At 43.6% G+C, this 20572-nt stretch overlaps 1 protein-coding gene across 2 annotated transcripts in view; it reads left to right on the top strand.

The window, feature by feature from the left end:
• The window catches only part of LRP5 (LDL receptor related protein 5), a 136759-nt gene that overhangs the window by 48156 nt on the left and 68031 nt on the right, over positions 1-20572 (top strand). For both annotated transcript variants that reach the window (XM_039331262.1, XM_039331261.1), the window contains exon 2: positions 5524-5920. In XM_039331262.1, coding sequence (XP_039187196.1) covers positions 5524-5920 — 397 coding nt within the window. The remainder of the gene's footprint in view (positions 1-5523; positions 5921-20572) is intronic.

Raw genomic sequence — 20572 nt, 5'->3', positions numbered from 1 at the left:
CTGGAGTGAATTAATAGGCAAGCAGTACTGGGGTACTAAAGCATCTATTATTCATTCAGAGACATTCAAATCAGACACATAGCTGCGGGTTCCAGGACTTGGTGTCTTCAATCTAAAGTAAATAAGAACCTTTCATAGCTAACTGTGTTTAGTTGCCTTTGGCTCCTTCCGGACTTCGGGTCCCCCATTAGTGGCCCGTACGCTTCTGGATTTAGTGGTGGGTTCCAGGCATCCCCAGTCGCGTGCCTGTCCTTACCCACCATAGTCAAGCCGGGTTCCAGGCATTCCCATTAGCGTGCCTGTTCTTATCCGTGCACAGTGACTAACTCTGACAATTTTGCAGAGTCTGCTCCTGAGTTCCAGACGCCCCCAGTAGTGCGCCTGTCCTTACTCAAAGTTGGAGCTCTCCTACTACCTGGGTCCCCCCTATCGCGGCCCAGCGTTAGTGGAGAATGGAGGAAGCAATCATTCCCTCCACTGGAGCCCCGCCTTCATCCTCTGGAGCACCTGCTTCAGAGGATTCGGAATCCTCTGCAGCCCCTAGAAAGGCTGCAAGGAAGTCATCAAAGAAGGCTGACAAACAGGCAATCAGAAGACACCAAGCCCTAGAAAAAGAGTTCGACAGAGCCCAGAAAAGGGCCAGAATTGAAAATAGGCAGAATGGGGGGATAGGTCCTGATCTACCGCTGGGTCTCCCTTCATCCCCACAGGCCATTTGGTCATTAGGGAACTCATCACAGTCCCAAACAGAGGGTGGGATAGGCGAATTCTCATCGCTCTCCCGATCCACCTCCTCACGGAGGTTACAGGAAACCCCAAGGACCATGCTAACCACAGCACCTGCAGGGTCGCAGGCAATGCTTACTCCTCCTGCATTGACGGGGGATCTGCTAGCTACCCTAATAGCGCAGGCAGTGGACCGTGCATTTGAGGCAAGGGCTCAAACTTCCAAAGCCAAGCCTCTAGGACTTAGAACGAGGTATCGGGAGGAAACGGAGGACCATCAGGACCTCTCCTCCTTCTCAGACTCGTCGGTCTCCGAGGAAGATTACCTGGACCAGCCAGGTACGTCACAAGGGATTCAAATGTCTGAGGAAGAGGAGGACACCTCACCTCAAGGGCCGTCCTTCAGCGGCCTGTTTAACCCTTCTCTTTTTGTTACCATTCTGCGCAAGGCTGAGGCCACAGCCCATCTGGGGCATGGGACACCAGCGGAGCCTGTCACAGTTGACACAGAGGCTGAGCCGACGTTCGCCGAAAAGGTAACCACTCAACACCGCATAACATGCCCGACCATGTTCCTAAACACAATAAGGAAACAGTGGGCAGCGCCAACCTCCCTACCGCTTCCTAGCAATGCGGAGAGGAAGCTATTTAACGTAGCAAGGGAGCTAGAGGGAACATTGGAGGTGCCGCTGGTGGACGAACCCATAGGTCCCCTGATATCGGACACGGCCATATCAGGAGATTTTGCTGAGGCTCTTAAAACCGAGGACCAAAAGAGTGAGTCCAACTACAGGAGAACGCACCAGGCAATAGCTTGGGCTACCAGGGCGACTACCTCCGCGTCCTTTTTCACCAGAGCCACACTTTGTTGGCTCCGTGAGTTACAGGGCCGGGTTCCCATGGAGGATATACGCACTCACCAGGAACTCAGCAAAATGGTAGCGGCCACGGAATATGCGTCGGACGCGACACTTTTAGCGACCAGGTTTTCAGCCAAGGCAATGGCGGCAAACAACACGAGCAGGCGCATCCTCTGGCTAAAGAACTGGCAGGCGGATACCAAATCCAAGTGGAAATTGGCTTCGGCTCCGTACCAAGGGGCAAAGCTGTTTGGTGAGGCACTAACGCCATACCTGACAGAGAACAAGCGCAAGGTCCTTAAACACATGCTTAAAAGGCAGGACAAGAGACCCGGCTCCTGGGGAAGGAAACAATCCTTTCGTACGGAAGCCAGGGTCAACTACTTTCAAAATTCTCAACCCGTCCAAGCTAGACAGGATAGGGAAAGACAGGGGGACAGACAGAACACAAGACATAGGCAAACGCAGGGAAGACGGCCCTTTCGGGGGAGCAACCGCCCCTTCCGCCGTACCAGATGACTCCCACCCAGACCTTCCCATAGGGGGCAGACTAGCAGGGTTTGCTCCCCAGTGGGAAGAGACCACCACGGACGTATGGGTCAGGAACACCATACGTCATGGTCTATCTCTAGAATTTCTCTCAAAGCCCCCGAACCGCTTCCGCCCGTGCCCCTGTCCCACAAACCCAACAAAGAGAAGGCTCATGAACGAGGCCGTTCAGCACCTTCTAAACATACGGGCCGTAGAGCCGGTGCCTATGAACCAGAGAGACCAGGGGTTTTATTCTATCCTCTTCGTGGTCCCAAAACCCTCGGGGGGTTGGAGAGCCGTTCTGGATTTAAAAAGGCTAAATTTCTACATAAAATACCGCAAATTCAAAATGCAGACACTACGCTCCATCCTTGGAAGCGTAAGGAAAGGGGATTTTCTGGCATCGATCGACCTCACGGAGGCATACTTGCACATCCCTATCTCTCTGGCTCACCGCCGTTTTCTACGGTTTGCCTACAGGGGGCACCATTTTCAATACAGGGCACTTCCATTCGGCCTGTCATCAGCGCCCAGGGTGTTCACCAAGATTCTGGCGGTTCTGGCAGCACACCTAAGAAACGTACCAGTCAGAGTCCAGTGCTACCTGGACGATATTCTAATCCAGTCATCGTCCGCCCAGCAGTCTCGGGCGGACCTAAAGTTAGTGATAAAAATGCTGCAGGACCACGGCTTCTCGGTGAACTTTCCAAAGAGCCATCTAACCCCAACTACGAGAATACTCCATCTGGGAGCGGTCATAGACACAAAGGAGTGCAAGGGGTATCTATCACGGGAACGTCTCAGCAGCATAAAGAAAGCCGTAAAACAGGTAAGCCGCGGTCAGTCAGTGACGCTGGTCTGCCTCTCCCAACTGCTAGGGAAGATGATATCGACCATAGCAATAGTTCCTTGGGCAAGGCTGCATTCAAGAGAACTGCAGTGGTTCATGCTCCCGTTTCAGAGACAGCAAATCAGTGCATCCCGGAAGAGGGTAGGCATACCTCTGAGAGTACGACACTCCCTCAGGTGGTGGCTATCTCCAGCTCTCCTCAGGGGGTCCCCCTTCAGGGAACCAGACAGAGTAGTAGTCACAACAGATGCGAGCTTATTCGGCTGGGGAGGCCACTTGGGGACCAAGTGGACACAGGGCCGCTGGTCAGCGGTGGATCTCCGACACAACATAAACTGGCTCGAGCTGCGGGCTATTCACCTAGCGTTAAGGCATTTTCACAGCAGCATAAAAGGCAGGCACGTACTGGTCCTGACGGACAACGTGACAGCCAAGGCCCACATAAACCGTCAGGGGGGCACACACTCTCGCTCGCTCTCGGCCGAGGCCCTCCTACTGGGGGCCTGGGCGGAACAAAATCTGGCCTCCATAAAGGCCGACCACATATCGGGGGAGGCAAACATCCAAGCAGATCTGTTGAGCAGATCAACAATAGATCACTCGGAGTGGCAACTACACCCGAGGATCTTCAGGGAGATCTGTCACCGCTTCGGGCTTCCCCAGGTGGACCTTTTTGCCTCTCCTTCCAATGCCCACCTAACTCGCTTCTTCTCCCGATTCCCATCCAGGGGAGCAGAGCAGACGGACGCGTTACGGAGCCCATGGCCAAAGGGACTCCTGTACGCGTTTCCACCCTTACCTCTCCTTCCGGCGGTAGTACGCAAGATTCTGCGGGAAAGGGCCGAGGTAATCCTTGTGGCCCCTTATTGGCCAAGGAGACCTTGGTTCGCAGACTTGAGGAGTCTCTCCCGCACGAATCCATGGCGGATTCCTCCGGAGAGGATCTCCCTCAAGCAGGGGGAGATCTCCCACCCAGAGCCACAATGGCTACAACTAGCCGTCTGGCTCTTGAACGGTCAATTTTAGCCAAGGGGGCTTGCTCACAGGGTGTGATTAGGGTCATACAGGCATCAAGGCGCCCCTCCACGAACCGTGTCTACGAGGCCACGTGGAGAAGCTTCCAATCATGGTGCTCTAAACAGGAATTGTTACTCGAAGGGATCACAATTCCCAAGATCCTAGAATTTTTACTAGATGGCCTAGAGAGGGACCTCTCGCCAAACACGCTGCGCAGGCAAATCGTCGCCCTCTCAACTATACTTTCTGCCAGCCCCGGTGAATCCTTGGGCAAGCATCCCTTAATATGATCCTTCCTCAAGGGGGCTGCGAACATCAGACCGCCAACCGTGCGCAGGTATCCATCGTGGGAACTACCACGAGTACTACAAGCTCTTACCAGAGCGCCATTCGAACCACTCAAAACATGTGACATTCGCTACCTGACCCATAAGGTAGCATTCTTAGTAGCTATCACGTCAGCTCGACGGATATCCGAGTTAGCTTCTCTCTCAACGAGGAAGGACCTGTGTCATTTTCACAGGGACAAGGTAGTCCTAAGAATAGACCCTTCATTCATTCCAAAGGTCAACTCCTTTTTTCACAGATCACAGGAAATAGTCCTACCAGACTTCTGTCCAAACCCAGCTCATCCCCTGGAGCAACAATGGCACACCTTGGACGTACGAAGGGCACTAAGACATTACATTTCGCGCACAGCGGAATTCCGTCGCTCGGAAGTGCTTTTCATATCCTTCCACCCCGCTACTAGGGGCCGGAAGGTCTCGTCCTCTACCATCGGTAGGTGGATTAGGGCATGCATCACTGGGGCATACCAGGCGGAGTCCTTGCAAGTCCCCAAGCATATCACGGCCCACTCCACAAGGAGTGCTGCCACCTCAGCAGCATGGGCCATGCAGGCTTCTATTGAAGAGGTATGCAGGGCAGCCACTTGGGCCTCGCCCTCTCCATTCATTCGTCATTACAAAATCGACAAGTACTCCTCTGCAGAGGCCTCCTTCGGTAGGAGGGTTCTCCAGCAGGTTCTAGACCAAAGTTACACACGGGACCAGTCTATTCCCCAACCCAAGGGACAATAGGCTTTGGTATGTCCCACTGCGTGGATTATCCATCTCCAGTGCTGGAGAAGGGGCGTTGACTTACCTGAACGCCTTTTCTCAGCACGGAGATGGATAATCCACACCCACCCTTATAGACTAGGATAATAGGGTATATTTAGTGGAGCCAAAACGTCTTACTGTCAGTCAATGGCAACTTTGGCTGACTGATCTGATTGGCCAGGAATACAGTCTCAACCCACTGCGTGGATTATCCATCTCCGTGCTGAGAAAAGGCGTTCAGGTAAGTCCACGCCCCTTTCCAATAGGAAATAGATTGGGAACTTAGAATTGTAAGGATTCCCATTAGGATAGACACTAATAAAAGGATGATGTTTGCTTAGGTATTATTTATGTATATTTGATACATTTAATGAATCCAATGATACAATACAGATTTTCGATCTCTTATATTGAGTGTTATTTTGCTTCTTTTTTAAAGCTTCTCCTCTCTTGCTTTTTGCAAACCGTCGAGATGTCAGACTGGTGGATGCTGGTGGAGTGAAGATGGAAGCAACAGTTGTAGTCAGTGGCTTAGAAGATGCTGCTGCAGTGGACTTCCTTTACTCACAAAATGTCATTTACTGGACAGATGTGAGCGAAGAAGCCATCAAACAGACTTATTTTAACCAAACTGGGAGTCTTGTACAGAGTGTCATCGTTTCAGGATTGCTTTCTCCAGATGGCCTGGCATGTGACTGGATTGGGAAAAAATTGTACTGGACTGACTCAGAAACAAATAGGATTGAAGTTGCTAACCTCAATGGAACATCTAGGAAAGTTCTTTTCTGGCAAGATCTTGACCAGCCAAGAGCAATTGCTGTGGATCCAGCTCACGGGTAAGTATCTTTTCTTTAAACTTTCACATTCATTTGCAGGATCACGGTTATTTTCATCTTGCCAAACAAAATACAATCTCTTCTCACAAATTCTGTTTTCTCAAGGTATTTTTCTCTGAACGTATGTTTACATTTAAATAAAACATGGTATGAGGAATTGCAAGTCATAGAAGAGCACCCTGATTAACCGCCAAACAAAACATTTAAAAGTTTCATTTTTCCAACTCAGAATTCTTTAAAAATTTATAAACTTTAAACTTTATAGCTTTTAACATTATAAAACTTTACAGTGTTATGCTTTATCTATAATTAATGTGGCTGGTTAAAAATAATTAGGGAGGTTGCCTGCTGAAATGCATGGTAGATTCAGTTTTGCAAATCTGTAACACTGGCTTTCCGCTGAATCTTAATGAATTTTCAAATACTGTGTTTGAGGTAAGAGGCGATCCAATAGTTTGAGATATAAAGAGTGTGGTTTTCGGCATGCTCTGTGGGTATGCTACATAAAAATCTAATTTGTTTGAAGATCTTCTGCAGTACAAAGGTTAAGACTGACCACAGATCTTATTTCTGAGGGCAAAATGTATAGCTTAAATATAATTCAGAATTATATTTCTCAGTTCATAAAACTGTAAATCAGAGTGTATTTATTAATAATAACTTGCTTCAGTTAGATCCACTGTGTAGTTCAGAATCAGTATAACTTCTTAGTAATAATGCTTTCAATTACTTAAATTCCCAATTATCCAAATATTTTGGTTAACCACACCTAACAGCAGTCCTGGCATCCAATTCAGTGGGTTCTAACATTAGAGAGAAGGAAAAGAATTTTCTCATTTCGTCATTGGGGAAGAGATATTGTAAATCTCTTCTCAATGTTGGGGGGGAAAATATTGGATACAGTGGATCCATGCCCCCTTTTCTTAAAAACCCTGCTTTAGGAATTCTGAATTATTTAATTGCCCAAGGGATTACCTTCCAGAGGTTGTAAAGTGAAGCCTTAATTTATAAATATGGCTGCAGTGTGGGACCCTGCACGGTGGGAAGCAGGCCCAAGTAGGGTGGGATGGCAGGACAGTAGGTGGGAGGTTGCCGCAGCGTCCCTGCAGTCAGTCATAACGGCAGGCAGGTTGCCTAGCACTTGAAATTTTGTTCACGTGTCTCGGACACTGCAATGGTTGTAACTTTGGGCAAGAGTCCTAAGTCCCTTCATTCGGCACCATCATAATTCTGAACGCTCACTGAATAAACTGTGGTAAGTCTAGGACAACCTGCATGTATTTTATTTATTATTGTTCTTGTTGCTCATTGTAAAAACAATTATATTAAAACTATTGATTATAAACATAGGGTCAAAACTATGAGCAATAAAAAATTACTCATGTAACACATATGAAAGTATGTTGGTCATAACAGTATAATAGTCATAATGAGTCATCTTAATAAAATTATCCTCCCTCTTAAGGCCCAAGCTCTTATGAGATGGAACTTGTCTTGCATAAGTAGAATACTAGGAAGCAAGAGGCTGAGGGCAGGGTTGTGTAATGGTATGCTGACCGGGTGCAAGAGGGTATTCATCTTAGTTAGAGAATTTGATAATATCCCATCCACCTGGCTTGCACACACAGTTAACGTAGGGGTGATTTGTGGTTGAATATGCTAGTATTGCAAAAATCATACCAATAGGAAGACAATATTATGTCACTCAATTGTTCCTTGAGAAGAACTGATCCACTTTTTTGGATGCATATAATTTATTTCGTATATTGGTCATGTATTCCTGAGGGAGATTTTTATATCTGGGATCTTCTTATAAGATGTTTTTAAGCATCAAATAAATAGTCTACATGTTTTATTTACACTTGCCCTTCAGTTTGTCCAAATGAAGCTGTGGTGATTAGATCCATTTATTAACATAGCTACTAACATTTTATAAATTCAGTGTCAGGAACTTGCAGCCCGAAGTCTTATTCGCTCTGTGAAAGAGATTAAGAGGCATTCAGAAATTCATCCCGATTCATATTGACTATGGTAATGTTCATTTATTTTACTTATTGCTTTCAGTAGTTTCAGTATTTGGTGACAGGTAAAGAATTTCATGCTTGTTGCAGTTCCTTCTTTTGCTTGGGCCCATTATTCATCACATGCCAGTCTTCATACCAAACTTATATTCTGGTTATTTATTGTCTCTTAAATTTTCCTGATGCAACCTCTTAATTAGTTTTCCTTAAATATTCAGTTGGCCTGTTCTTAATCTTAAATTAAGAAATTATTAAAAACTAATGTCTTCTTTCCTCTGATTCCCTCTTTGATGCATTACTTGGTGTTGTTTCTTTCATATTTCTAGCTAATTAGTGCTTTGCTGAATTATTTTCTTCTTTCACTTTGGTTTCTGTTCTAGGTAAAATACGTACTTGGTACTTTCCCATCTGTTTTCACCTCAGTTGTCACAGGAGGTTTTGTTTTAGAAATCTAAACCTACAGGCAGGACTTAATGATTTTCCCCCCAAATGCATGCATATTAAGTGCATATTAAATTCTTTATATTGATAACTGTGATGGTTTTATATTTTGTCTGATATGCGTGTCCTTCCTGGAATCCTCAATTTAAATGCAAATAAGCTTTGAATCCACAAAGGGTACAGTTACTTAGTTCTGGTATACATATAGTAACAATACTTATAGTAACAATGCTGACTTGTATAGCACTAATTGTCCCAAGAATCTGGGACAATTGTGGAAATACAATCTTGGGCCAAGATAAGTGACAGGTTTTCATTAGAAATATTTAATGCTGTTTTTAAATGTTGAATAGTTCTAGAAAGGATAGATATGAGCTTGGTGTCTTTGCAAAGACCTGAATACTGTGTAAGACATTAGTTACATGGAAGTTGATTGATTTAATTGACAAATTTTAGAACTTTAAAAACTTTTAATAATACTTCTGCAAAATGCTAGAACAGTGGTTCTCAACCTGTGGGTTGGTACCCCATTTGGGGTGAACGACCATTTCACGGGGGTCGCCAAACAACGCAGTTCGCCATTTTTTCCCCCTTTTCCTTAGCTGTGCTACTCCCTTTTATTCTATTGGCTTTTGAAAGCCAATAGAATAGACTCTCTTGAATAGAATCTAATTCTATTGGCTTTCAAAAGCCAATAGGAATTGTCCAGGCTGTCTCTGCCCTGCTGAGCCCGCCAAAAGTCCCATTCTGCAAACGGTACTGCACCAGTTGAATAGTCCTTGATTTACGACCGGTTGAGTAGTCCTCGACTTACGACCGGTTGGGGGTCACGGCATTAAAAAGGTTGAGAACCACTGTGCTAGAACATTCATTCACAAAAAATTGTTTATTAGGTTTATGTACAGTAAAGCAGTGTCTTTCTGCTTTTTTGTTACAGCTTAAATGTGTTATTTAAAAAGACCTAGACAATTTATGTACTAGGCTGAAATGTATAAAGTGGAATTTAAGTGACAGAAATGTAAAATTCTGCAATTGGATAGGAAAATGGATAGGATGGGGCAGTATAAAATGGGAAAGTAGATGATATGGAGAGAGGAGACTTGTCTTAGTATCAGTGCATGTAAAAGGGATCTGGGCATTTTTGTTGATCCCAAATTAAATATGAGCCAGCAGTGTGATGTAGGAATGTGTTATTTTGGAATGTATTAGCAGGATTAAAGATTTTAGAACACAGGAAATAATAAATCCAATCTAGTCTGCATTGGTCAATTCCTACTTGGAATACTCAGTCTAATTTTGAACACCCTGGCTGAAAAGGACAATGACAAAAAGAAGCAAATTTTAAAAAGTTACATTAAATGGTGACAAGATGTGAAAGATGTGAGGTAAAGAGCCAGTTTGGTCTATCTAGTAGTGGTTAAGGCACTAGGCTAGAAAGCAGGAGATCTTGAGTTCTAGTCTTGCCTTAGCTATGAAAAGCTGAGTGAGCTTGGGCCAGTCACTTTCTCTCAGCCCAGCTTACCTCATAGGATTGTTGTGAGGAAAATGAGGAGGAGGAAGGTGTGTTCCATATGTTTGCTGCCTTGAGTTATTTGTAAAAAAAAGTAAAAGCGGGATATAAATAAAAAATAAAAAAATTCTATTTGTGTGTTTGAGGTTGAGGTATTGTGGGAGATATTCTGGTTCTTTTATGTGTATTGAATATCTTGTTATTTTGAGCAGTTCATTTAAATATTTATACTAATAAAAAGTAATGGCATGCTTTTTATTACTAAATTGTTTTTATTGAATATTTAGGCTACCCTTGGAGTTTTGTTCTTTGAGATATTATGAAGCAAGAATGTTATCTTATACTTTCCCTGTTCCCTTAATCTAACAAATTCCTCTGTGCCAAACTGTTTCATGGAAGTAGAGTAATGAGGTACACAGTGTATTTACCTGTGTCTTTGCTAATATTAAAAGCTAGTTCTTTACCTTACTTTCTAATTTCTTCATCTTTGCATAGATCTATTGTCATTTATCTTATTGCCTTTTGCTTTGCATACATTTTCTGTATTTAACCCTAATCATATCTGAAAGTTGATAATTTTGTGTTCCTTTCAGACAATATTTGAATGTATTTCTTGTAAGAAAACCCACCTATAATGGCAGTTGGTTATGCATCATTTACTTGGTTATGCATCATTTACTTGTGGAACTTGTTTATTGCTTTTCTTGGTGGGGGAAGGGGAAGAATAATAATGGTGGCTTGAGGTCTGTCCTTGTGGAATTAATTCTCCCAGCAGCTACATTCCTTGTCTGACTTTGCAGCATCCATCTATCCCATTCACCCCCCCCCTTTTCTTCTTTTCACAGTTTACTCCTTACCTTGGTTGTAAAATGTCGCTTAGTGTATTTTCTACACAATTTGAATTTGAGGACATGCCAGTCTTTTTAAGTAGCTTACTTTTCTGAAATTGTTCCAGAGGCTTTCTGATTTACTTTTAATATGCAGGTTACTTTGGCAAGTTTGGTATAATAAGTTTCTTCAGCATTTCCTAGTATTATCTCTCAGTGTGTTCCTTGTGATTGTATTTCCATTATAAAACAATATTGTTTTCATTTGGAATCTTTCAATTGGCCTGGAAAACTTGAATTATAGTGGCTGCAGAGTTTGTATAGGTTATTTTGTATTATAGTTTGTTTTTTTCTTTGGCAAAATTTGATCTTATCTATGAATACTTCAATATGTTTATCTAACATCCTATTCTACATTTTTTTTTTTAAACTGGTAGCATCTTAGGCTGTTTGGCCACAACTTCACAGCAATTGTTGAGTAAGTATTCTTTTTAAAATCTAGGCAGATTTTTGGTTGTTTTCACATGTTCTGGTGAATTCTTGCCTGAAAGAGAATGAAAACAGTGCTGAAGTAGGCTTTTTGTCTTTCCATTGCCCCTTCCCTCACACTCTATTTTTCTTCAGATAATAGGAGGGGAGTGGAAACTACAGTTGTTGATAAAGAATATAAGAATCTGATGAAAACAAAGCAATGAACTGAGGTGCAAATGGCTGCAGATATTGCTGTGAAGTGTGGAGGCCTTGTAGATTAGTTTGAAGATTAGCTGCTATGTGGGAAGATGATTGGATTCCTCTTGTAATGCCTAAAAAATTCCTTCCTTCCTTCCTTCCTTCCTTCCTTCCTTCCTTCCTTCCTTCCTTCCTTCCTTCCTTCCTTCCTTCCTTCCTTCCTTCCATTTTTTCCTTCTTTTTCTTATATAACTACCCCTTTTACTCACCCCATCTTTATCCTCCTCCTCAGAGATGACTATGCCTACATCTGTGATATTTATGTGCGAGACTAATTTGTGTACATGTGTGAGAGAGCATGTTTTGTATACAATATGTAGATAAGGATCAATTATATTTAATAAATGAGGTACTTAGTTTATAAATAATTGGTTTTAATTAACAGATATTAATTCAATTACTCTACATTTATTTTTTGTCCTTGACGTGCCCCATTTTGGAATGTAGTTTGTACAGGTTGCACACATATACAAGTGTGTTACGGTACATACACATATTTTTTTGGATTGATCCCAATTGGAATTGGCAACCCTAACTTATGGCAAGGCTGAGTAGTGTACCGGAGTTTTGACTAATTGCATACATTTTGTTCTGCCTGCTTCTTTTTTGGGGTGGGGGGAACTTCTTTGGTCATCCTTCTTTGATACAACAATAGCCCTGGGCAGTTTTATTTGAAATTATATATTCCTGATAATGTTAGGACTTTGGGAATGTTTTTTTTTCCTTTTGTTCAATTGTGTCTGATTCTCAGAGACTACTTGGATAAAACTCTGCAGTTTTCTTGGCAAAGTTTTTCAGAAGTGGTTCGCACAAGGAAATTGTTAATACTGTATTTCAGTACTGCAATTATAAAGCTGAACATGGCATACATAATTAAAACATTATTAAATATGAGGTAATAGGGAATGATTGGACCTATGCTTAGAGACATTGGAGTTGAGGAAACCTGTAGCTTGTATGACCATATATTCCACTCAAAAAGTTGCCTCTTAGTCTGGATTCTTAATATTGTACTGTAAATTCTCCAGCATGATGAATGTAGAATCCACTGGATGGGTAGTTTCAGCCCTCCTGCTCAGAAAGAGACTAGGTCAGAACATGCCTCCCTCTGGGTGTGTCCTCCCAGTTTTGACTTAGTCTCTGGCTCAGCTAGGTGCAAATTTCTTGGCTCCATAGTTAGATTAAGTTAGGATAATTTTTTTATATAGACTCTAAATTGATTAGGCATAATTGAATATATTTAATTGTGTATTTAATCTAAATTAGTGCAAATTGATAGATTAGAAAATTTAGGCTTGTTATTGGGCTCTTTGGCCTTGGGCCATAGGCCCCTCTTGGAGGCTGAAAGCTACTAGTCTTCAGACAAGAGGTTTTCAGCTCTCCTCAGTCCACAGAACGACGGACAGCCGAGCAGCTGATTTTCGGCAATTCAAGCCTCCAGTAACGCGGGCTGATCGGCGTTTTTTCCCTTGGCTTTGTCGACACGAGGCTTCTCTTCATTTCATTCCGACGAGACTTCGCATTCAAACAGCAAGTTATTTGGAGGATTCCTCCTCTCCCGTTTCTCCTATAGCCATATTCTGGCTGGGGTCCTTTCATATCGCTTTCTTCCCATTCTATCCTCACTTCCCTGAGCAAATCCCTCTTGGGTGGCTTTAGGAGGGCGCGGTCGCCATTTTGGCCGCATGTTTTGCTGGCAGACGCCATCTTGAAATCCTTGCTTCCCTGAGTAAATCCCTCTTGGGAGATTTCAGAAGGGCGCAGCCGCCATTTTGACTGCATGGTTTACAGGCGGCCACCATCTTGAAAGGGTCCAAGACAATGGACGCCATTTTGGGTATGGCCTTGGGGCGGTCGCCATTTTTGTGCGAATTCCGAACACACCAGCTATTGGGAGGGGCCTCATTGTGCCTTGCAGGTACGGAGATTTGAATACCCTTTTGTTGGTCTGACTTGTCAGCCACTTTACCGGGGGGAGGAAGCTCAGTGTCACCGGAATCACAGACCTGAGTTTTGATTACTGGAAGCCTTCTACCTCCACCAGTCAGGAGTCTAACCCTCTGTTTGCGGAAAAGGTGGTGGAGGATATGCAGATTCCTTGTGCACAGGTTTTCCATACTTCAGTGGAGAAACAGTGGAATACACTTGCCACTCCGCCTTCCCCTAACAGTTCAGAGAAGAAATTATTTAACGTTTCTCCTTCATTTGCCTCTCTCTTGGTACCTTCTGTAGACACTCCATTGACATCTTTATTCTCCACATCTGCTATTCCAGGGGACATGGTGGAGGCCTTGAAGGCAGAGGACAAGAAGTTTGAACTCTCTTTCCATCGAGCGCACCTGGCTTCGGCCTGGGAGATCAAAGCTGCAACTTCATCCTCTTTCTTCGCCAGGGCTTCTATCATGTGGCTTCAGGAGCTGCAAGCGATCGTTCCGCTGGATCAGGTTCAAACACACCAGACCCTGGGAAAGCTAGTGACCACGGAAGAGTATGTGGCAGATGCCTCTTTGCATTCCACCAGGTACTCTGCCAGGTCCATTGCGGCCACGGTTGCCTTGTAGGCTTCTTTGGTTGAAACAGTGAAAAACTGATTTGAAATCAAAGTGGCGCTTGTCCACATCCAAATATAGCGGGACACAGTTATTTGGATCAATCCTGGAACCTCATATTATTGAAGGCAAGGACAAATGCAAGATACTTGCTCATCCTTCCAAACGGTCGGATAGGCAGCCCCAGCAGGAGTTTCGTAGGCAGGCCTTCCGCTCCAGTAGTCCCTGGGAGTGGAGACAGCCCTTTCAGGCGGGGCAGTCCTGGGATTGGTCAAGAGGCTCACGATCTTTCCCTTCCGGGCAGGATCGTCCGCAGGACCGCCAGAACACTGGAGCCAAAGGCCAGTTTCAATCTAAGCATCCCTTCAGGGGATCAGGCAGTCGCCCATATAGGTGGTCCAAGTGATGCCAAGGAGAGCTTTCCCATCGGGGGTCGTCTGGAGCGGTTCAGTGACGTCTGGGAAAGGACTATCTCCGACTCTTGGGTACGGGAGACCGTCAAGTACGGTCTCACCCTGGAGTTTTACTCTCACCCCCCAAACCGCTTTATAAGATGCCCGATATCAAGAAACGCAACCAAGGCAAACTTGGTAGCCACGGACATCTCCCATCTGGAAGAAATTCGAGCCATAGAACCTGTACCAAGGGGTCAGGAAGGAAAGGGGTTCTACTCCATTCTGTTTGTGGTTCCCAAGGCCTCAGGAGGATTTATTTATTTATTTATGAGACTTATATACCGCTTTAAGTGCAAGCACTCTCTAAGCGGTGTACACCAGTAAGCAATGTATATATATATTTACATTGCCCCCAACAATCTGGGTTCTCATTTTACCTACCCCGGAAGGATGGAAGGCTGAGTCAACCTTGAACCGTTGAGATTTGAACCGCTGACCTGCTGAACACAGTCAGCTAAAGTGGCCTGCAGTACTGCACTCTAACTGCTGCGCCACCTCGCCACCTTGCCCATGGAGGGCAATACTGGACTTAAAGGGTTTGAATCACTTCTTGACATACAGAAGGTTCAAGATGCAGACCCTAAAGTCCATACTCACCAGCATCAGAAAAGGGGATTTCCTCTCATCCATAGACCTCACAGAGGCGTACCTACATATCCCCATACATCCGGATCATCGCAAATTCTCAGATTCTGCTACGCACATCGGCATTACCAATACAGAGCACTTCCCTTCGATCTATCCTCAGCTCCAAGGGTTTTCACAAAGGTTTTGGCAGTCTTGGCGGCTCACCTCAGGCTGATACCAGTGCGGGTGCAGTGCTACCTAGACGACATTCTGATCCAGTCCAGTTCCTTTCAGTCAGCCCAGTCAGATCTACAGATCACGATACATACTCTTTAGACGCACGGGTTCTCAATGAACTTCCAAAAAAGCCACACCATTCCCACAAAACAACTTCTGCACCTTGGGGCAGTCATAGACTCGGATCTGTGCAAGGTTTATCTTTCCCAGGAGCGTCGGGTCAGCATCCGAAATCTGGTACATCAGATTTGGAGGGACAAAACAGTACCTCTGGTACAGTTGTCCACACTCCTGGGAAAGATGGTATCTTGCATGGGCATTGTTCCATGGGCTAGGCTCCATTCAAGACTCCTACAATGGTTCCTCCTTCCCTTCCAGAAACAGAATCTGAGTGCATCCAACAGGAGGGTCAGGGTTCCCCACCACACCTTGCCATCACTCCTATGGTAGACCACATCCGCGATGACCAGGGGGACCATTTTCAGGAGCCTCTAAGGATCACCCTAACCACAGACGCCAGTCTATTCGGTTGGGGTGCCCATCTTCAAACTCATCTGGACCAGGGGCAGTGGTCCCGATCGGACCTAGCCCACAATATAAATTGGCTTGAATTCAGGGCCATACACCTAGCACTACTACAGTTCTCCTCCCTGGTGAAGGGACAATATGTCCTCATCCTGACAGAAAACATGGCAGCCAAAGCCCACGTCAACAAACAGGCTGGGACCCGGTCCTGGGCGCTCATGCAGGAGGCCTTGGATCTGGGACTCTGGGTAGAGTCCAACTTGAGGTCCATCAGGGCAGAACACATTTCGGGGGAGGCAAATAGACAAGCAAATTCCCTGAGCAGGGCCACGGTGGACCACTCAGAATGGCGACTGGATCCGGCCCTGTTCAAGGACATTTCAATGAGGTTTGGACGTTCTCATCTGGATCTGTTTGCCTCCCCGTCGAACACTCAACTTCCCAGGCTCTTTTCCAGGTTCCCAGCATGGGGAGCGGAGGGAACGGACTCCCTCCGATGCCAGTGGCCGGCACATCTGCTCTATGCCTTCCCTCCCCTTCCATTGTTACTGGCAACTATCCGCAAACTTATCCAGGAAAGAGCAGAGGTAATATTGATTGCGCCACATTGGCCAAGGCATCCGTGGTTTGCCGACCTTGTGGATCTCTCACTCTCACCACCATGGAGGATTCCCCGGACCGAGTGGCTCTCAGTCAAGGGAACCTTCAACATCCCGACCCTCAGTGGCTCCAGCTGGCTGCCTGGCACTTGAGTGGGAAGCTTTAGCTAAACAATCCTTTTCGTCCGGGGTGATCTCAATGATTCAAGCCTCGAGGCGCCCCTCGAATAATAGGATCTATGACGCCACGTGGAGAAACTTCTGCACGTGGTGTACCAAACGAAGCCTCAACCAGTTTTCAGTTACGATTCCCAATATCCTAGATTATTTCTTGAAGGGTTTGAACAGGGGATTATCACCCAGTACCATTCGCAGGCAGATCGCGGCTCTTTCAACGGTCCTTTCCTGCGACAATTTGAGTCCATTGTCGCAACATTCAGCGGTTAGCACCTTTCTAAAGGGGGCGGTCAATACCAGGCCGCCCATGGTACACCGCTATCCGTCTTGGGATCTACTTAAGGTGTTGCAGGCTTTGACTTCTCCTCCTTTCAAACCTCTCAGTTCCTGTTCTCTACACTTTCTGTCCTTGAAGGTGGCGTTCCTGGTAGCTATAACATCGGCTAGGTGAATATCACAGTTGGCCGCACTTTCAGTTAGGGATGACTTATGTACCTTTTTCGAGGATAGGGTGGTCCTCAGATTGGATCCTTCCTTCGTTCCAAAAGTAAATACCTCGTTTCACAGGTCCCAGGAACTAGTTCTTCCTAACTTTTGTCCAAATCCCTCACATAGACTGGAACGGCAGTGGCATAAATTGGATGTGTGCAGGGCCCTGCGCCACTATGTTAAGTGAACCTCGGCCTTTCGCAAGTCAGAGGCCCTGTTCGTATCCTTTCAACCCTCTGCCATGGGCCGGAAGGTCTCATCTTCTACCATAGGTAGGTGGATAAGGGCTTGCATTGCGCGGGCTTATATTTCCCAGTCACTTCCAGTTCCCACGCACATTACTGCTCACTCAACCCGCAGTGCAGCTGCGTCTGCTGCTTGGTCCAACAGGCATCAATTGAGGAGATTTGTAGAGCTGCGATGTGGTCATCCCCTTCTGCATTTGTTAGGCATTATAAGATAGATAGTTTTGCAGCGGCGGACACTGCGTTTGGCAGGTGAGTCCTGCAACAAGTTGTTTCTTCTCAGGGGACATTAGCCTAGACTTCCTCACCCGTGGGGACATGAGCGGCTTTGGTATGTCCCATCCAGTGGATTCTACATTCATCATGCTGGAGAAGGGGCATTGTCTTACCTGAACACCTTTTTTCAGCATGATGTAGAATCCACACCCTCCCGTCTTGGTAGTCTAGGCAGGTGTGGCAAAAAAATTGGAGCCATTGCGCTGGACTTCGTCAGTGATGCTTCGCCTCATCAAAACTGGGAGGACACACCCAGAGGGAGGCGTGGCCAAAGTTCTGACCTAGTCTCTGAGCAGGAGGGCTGAAACTACCCATCCAGTGGATTCTACATCATCATGCTGAGAAAAGGCGTTCAGGTAAGGCAACGCCCCTTTAATCAACCACAATCAGTGAATCAGCCACACATTCCATTTTGAACACCATGTTGGTTGGATTTGCGCAGTAAACTAAGTCAGAACGAAATTAAACCACACAATGACCTGATACATTATCTGACTAAGCTCTTGAATTATGGCAAGGAGATATACTAATCCTGCTCTTCTTTTGTCTGCTTAATCTAAAGTACATCAACTACAAAAGTAAACAATCTGAGCTCTCCTAATACATACACTTTCCATTGGTATGTATGTATGTATGTATGGATTTAGATATTTAGTAGCAATTGTTATAATTGACATCAGTGTGAGAAATGTGCTTGTTAGTAGCAATTGTTATAATTGACATCAGTGTGAGAAATGTGCTTGAAGGCCCTCTTTGAAAGATTGCAAATTAATACAGCTTTCTTTTATCTCTAGTAAAAAAAAACTGCTCCTGATCTTTTAAAATCTTATTTTTATTTCAAACTCCAAATTTCTTTGTTTCTTAATTTAGATCATGGCAAAAGATACCCCTCTCTTTTTTCATTTGTATAAAAGAAGTAGGATTAGGCAAATCATATTAAACAAATTCATGTTGGGAATTTAGGTATACATTTTTAAAACATTATGATACTTTTCAAGTAACTATTCATAGCATAATAACCACAAATTATGCTGAATTGGCAGAGTAGTAAAATATAAACCCATTAGAGCAATAACATTCTTCCCTGATATTGAGAAATTTATATATAGTTACAAGTACATATATTAAAGCTACTCTAACAGTAAAAAAACACCAAAAACAAATCTGTCCAATTTTTTTAAAACCATGTAGATAAATAAAATATATGAAATGGGATATTAGAAAAGTCAGGACATTACCGGGTTAAAGACTTAACAAGGAATCCATCTCTGCTGAATATATTTTTTGAAGAATTGGTTATAAATTTCAGGTTTCATCATTCCTTCTTAATTTTATTAAGTTTTGGCAATGAAACCCTTTAGCAGTATTTAAAGTGGCATATATAACTGCATTGTTTAAATTCAGGAAACTCTCTTTAGTTCAGTAATACACTTCTGTACTTGATAGCATTGGCTTTGAAAGGAAGGTGAAAAAAATCCCGGAAGAAGTAATAAAATAATATGGGAAGAGGAAATGGAAGTTGAAGACAATGAGTTAGATTGGAATTCTTTATGGCATAAAATTCTGTTTAAATCCATTTTGGAGAATTGATGATAACCGAATGTGTAGATGTTAATACCCACCATTAACATTACATTATATGAATCAAAATCTTCCTGTAAAGATTGGTAGAGATTACACTGCTGCCAGAGGCCTTTGCCATTGTCAGTTTAGTTCTTCATTCTGGCCAGATATTTTTGAAGTTGCTCAACAATCTTTGGGAATCAACTATATTGTACGTTTGTTTTCTGTATTTCTTAACACAACAAATTAATTATTTTTTCTTTCACTTTATGGATTTATTATTGCAAAACATTAGAAAATTAAAACATTTTTGTTTGGGCCAAATAGATTCAGAAGTTTGGGAAATAGTATTGGCTAAAAGAAAAACAACAAAACAGAGCCCTGATAAATTTATTGTTTTATTTAAGTTTTGTATCCATTTTTATCAGCAAAACAGTTCTAGTAGATTATATTTGTTCATGAGAGAATCTATATATCTATATCTTTATCTATATCCATATACCTTTCTGATCAAAATATTAGCTATGGATGTTTAAAATCTTTATACCTGTCCTTTCTGTCTCTCATTCTGTGCTTTTTTCATATTTGTGTTATGTATCTTATTTTTATATTCTCATGAAGTTTTGTTAATGTTCAGCTTTGCATTTACAACCCCCCCAAAAGTGCCAATAGGTAGCTGCCTGAAGAAAAAAAATGTGACATGAACTTAAGAAATGAAAAGACCTATGCAAATTATTGACTCCCTCAGCAGTTCTAGTGGAAGTGTCCTCTGTGCATGCACAGATAATCTGAAAAGGCCTTTCTGAATGATGAGTGAATTCTGGAAAAACATTCATGGGGCTGCTGCAGTCAAAGCTACTTTGTGAATTATTTACACAGCTCTAATAAATAATACATCATACTATTGGTCATACTGTATATACTAATGGGTCATTATAATTATTCATTATTTCTCTGTTCTTTGACACCAAGAAACAATTTAATTAACGTTCAGTTTCCTGATTTTCTGACTAATAGCCAGAAATTCATAGTCAATAGGAATACAATAACAACAGTTTTCTCATATGGTTTTATTGCCAGTCATTTCTAACTTTCTGAGAGTACTCGGTTAACCTTTAAACCCCGAATGCCTTAAATAGTTTATCTTAAAAGAGCATGTCCTTCCATTTCTATTTCTCCAAATACCAAGGCCAACTTCTGAAGCACTTCTCCATTTATCCCTGCCAATGAAATGAAGTACATGACTACAAAGACAGGGTGGTGTTAGCATCCCATTTGAGAATGACATTGACTTTAAGGCATGGTTAACTGGTTTTTAGTCCTTTCGGATCTTTGTGTTACTTCATTTCTCCTGTAGCTGTATGTGTTACAGCGTTTTCAACCATCTATTTATTTTGTTATATACTGTTTTTATCGTTGTGCTTCACTTTATTTATCTCTTT

Source organism: Crotalus tigris, unplaced genomic scaffold (genome assembly GCF_016545835.1).
Source record: "Crotalus tigris isolate CLP2741 ecotype Arizona unplaced genomic scaffold, ASM1654583v1 scf7180000024436.1354646, whole genome shotgun sequence".
In the NCBI taxonomy this organism is placed as follows: Eukaryota; Metazoa; Chordata; class Lepidosauria; order Squamata; family Viperidae; genus Crotalus; species Crotalus tigris.
This window is presented reverse-complemented; position numbering and strand designations above follow the sequence as displayed.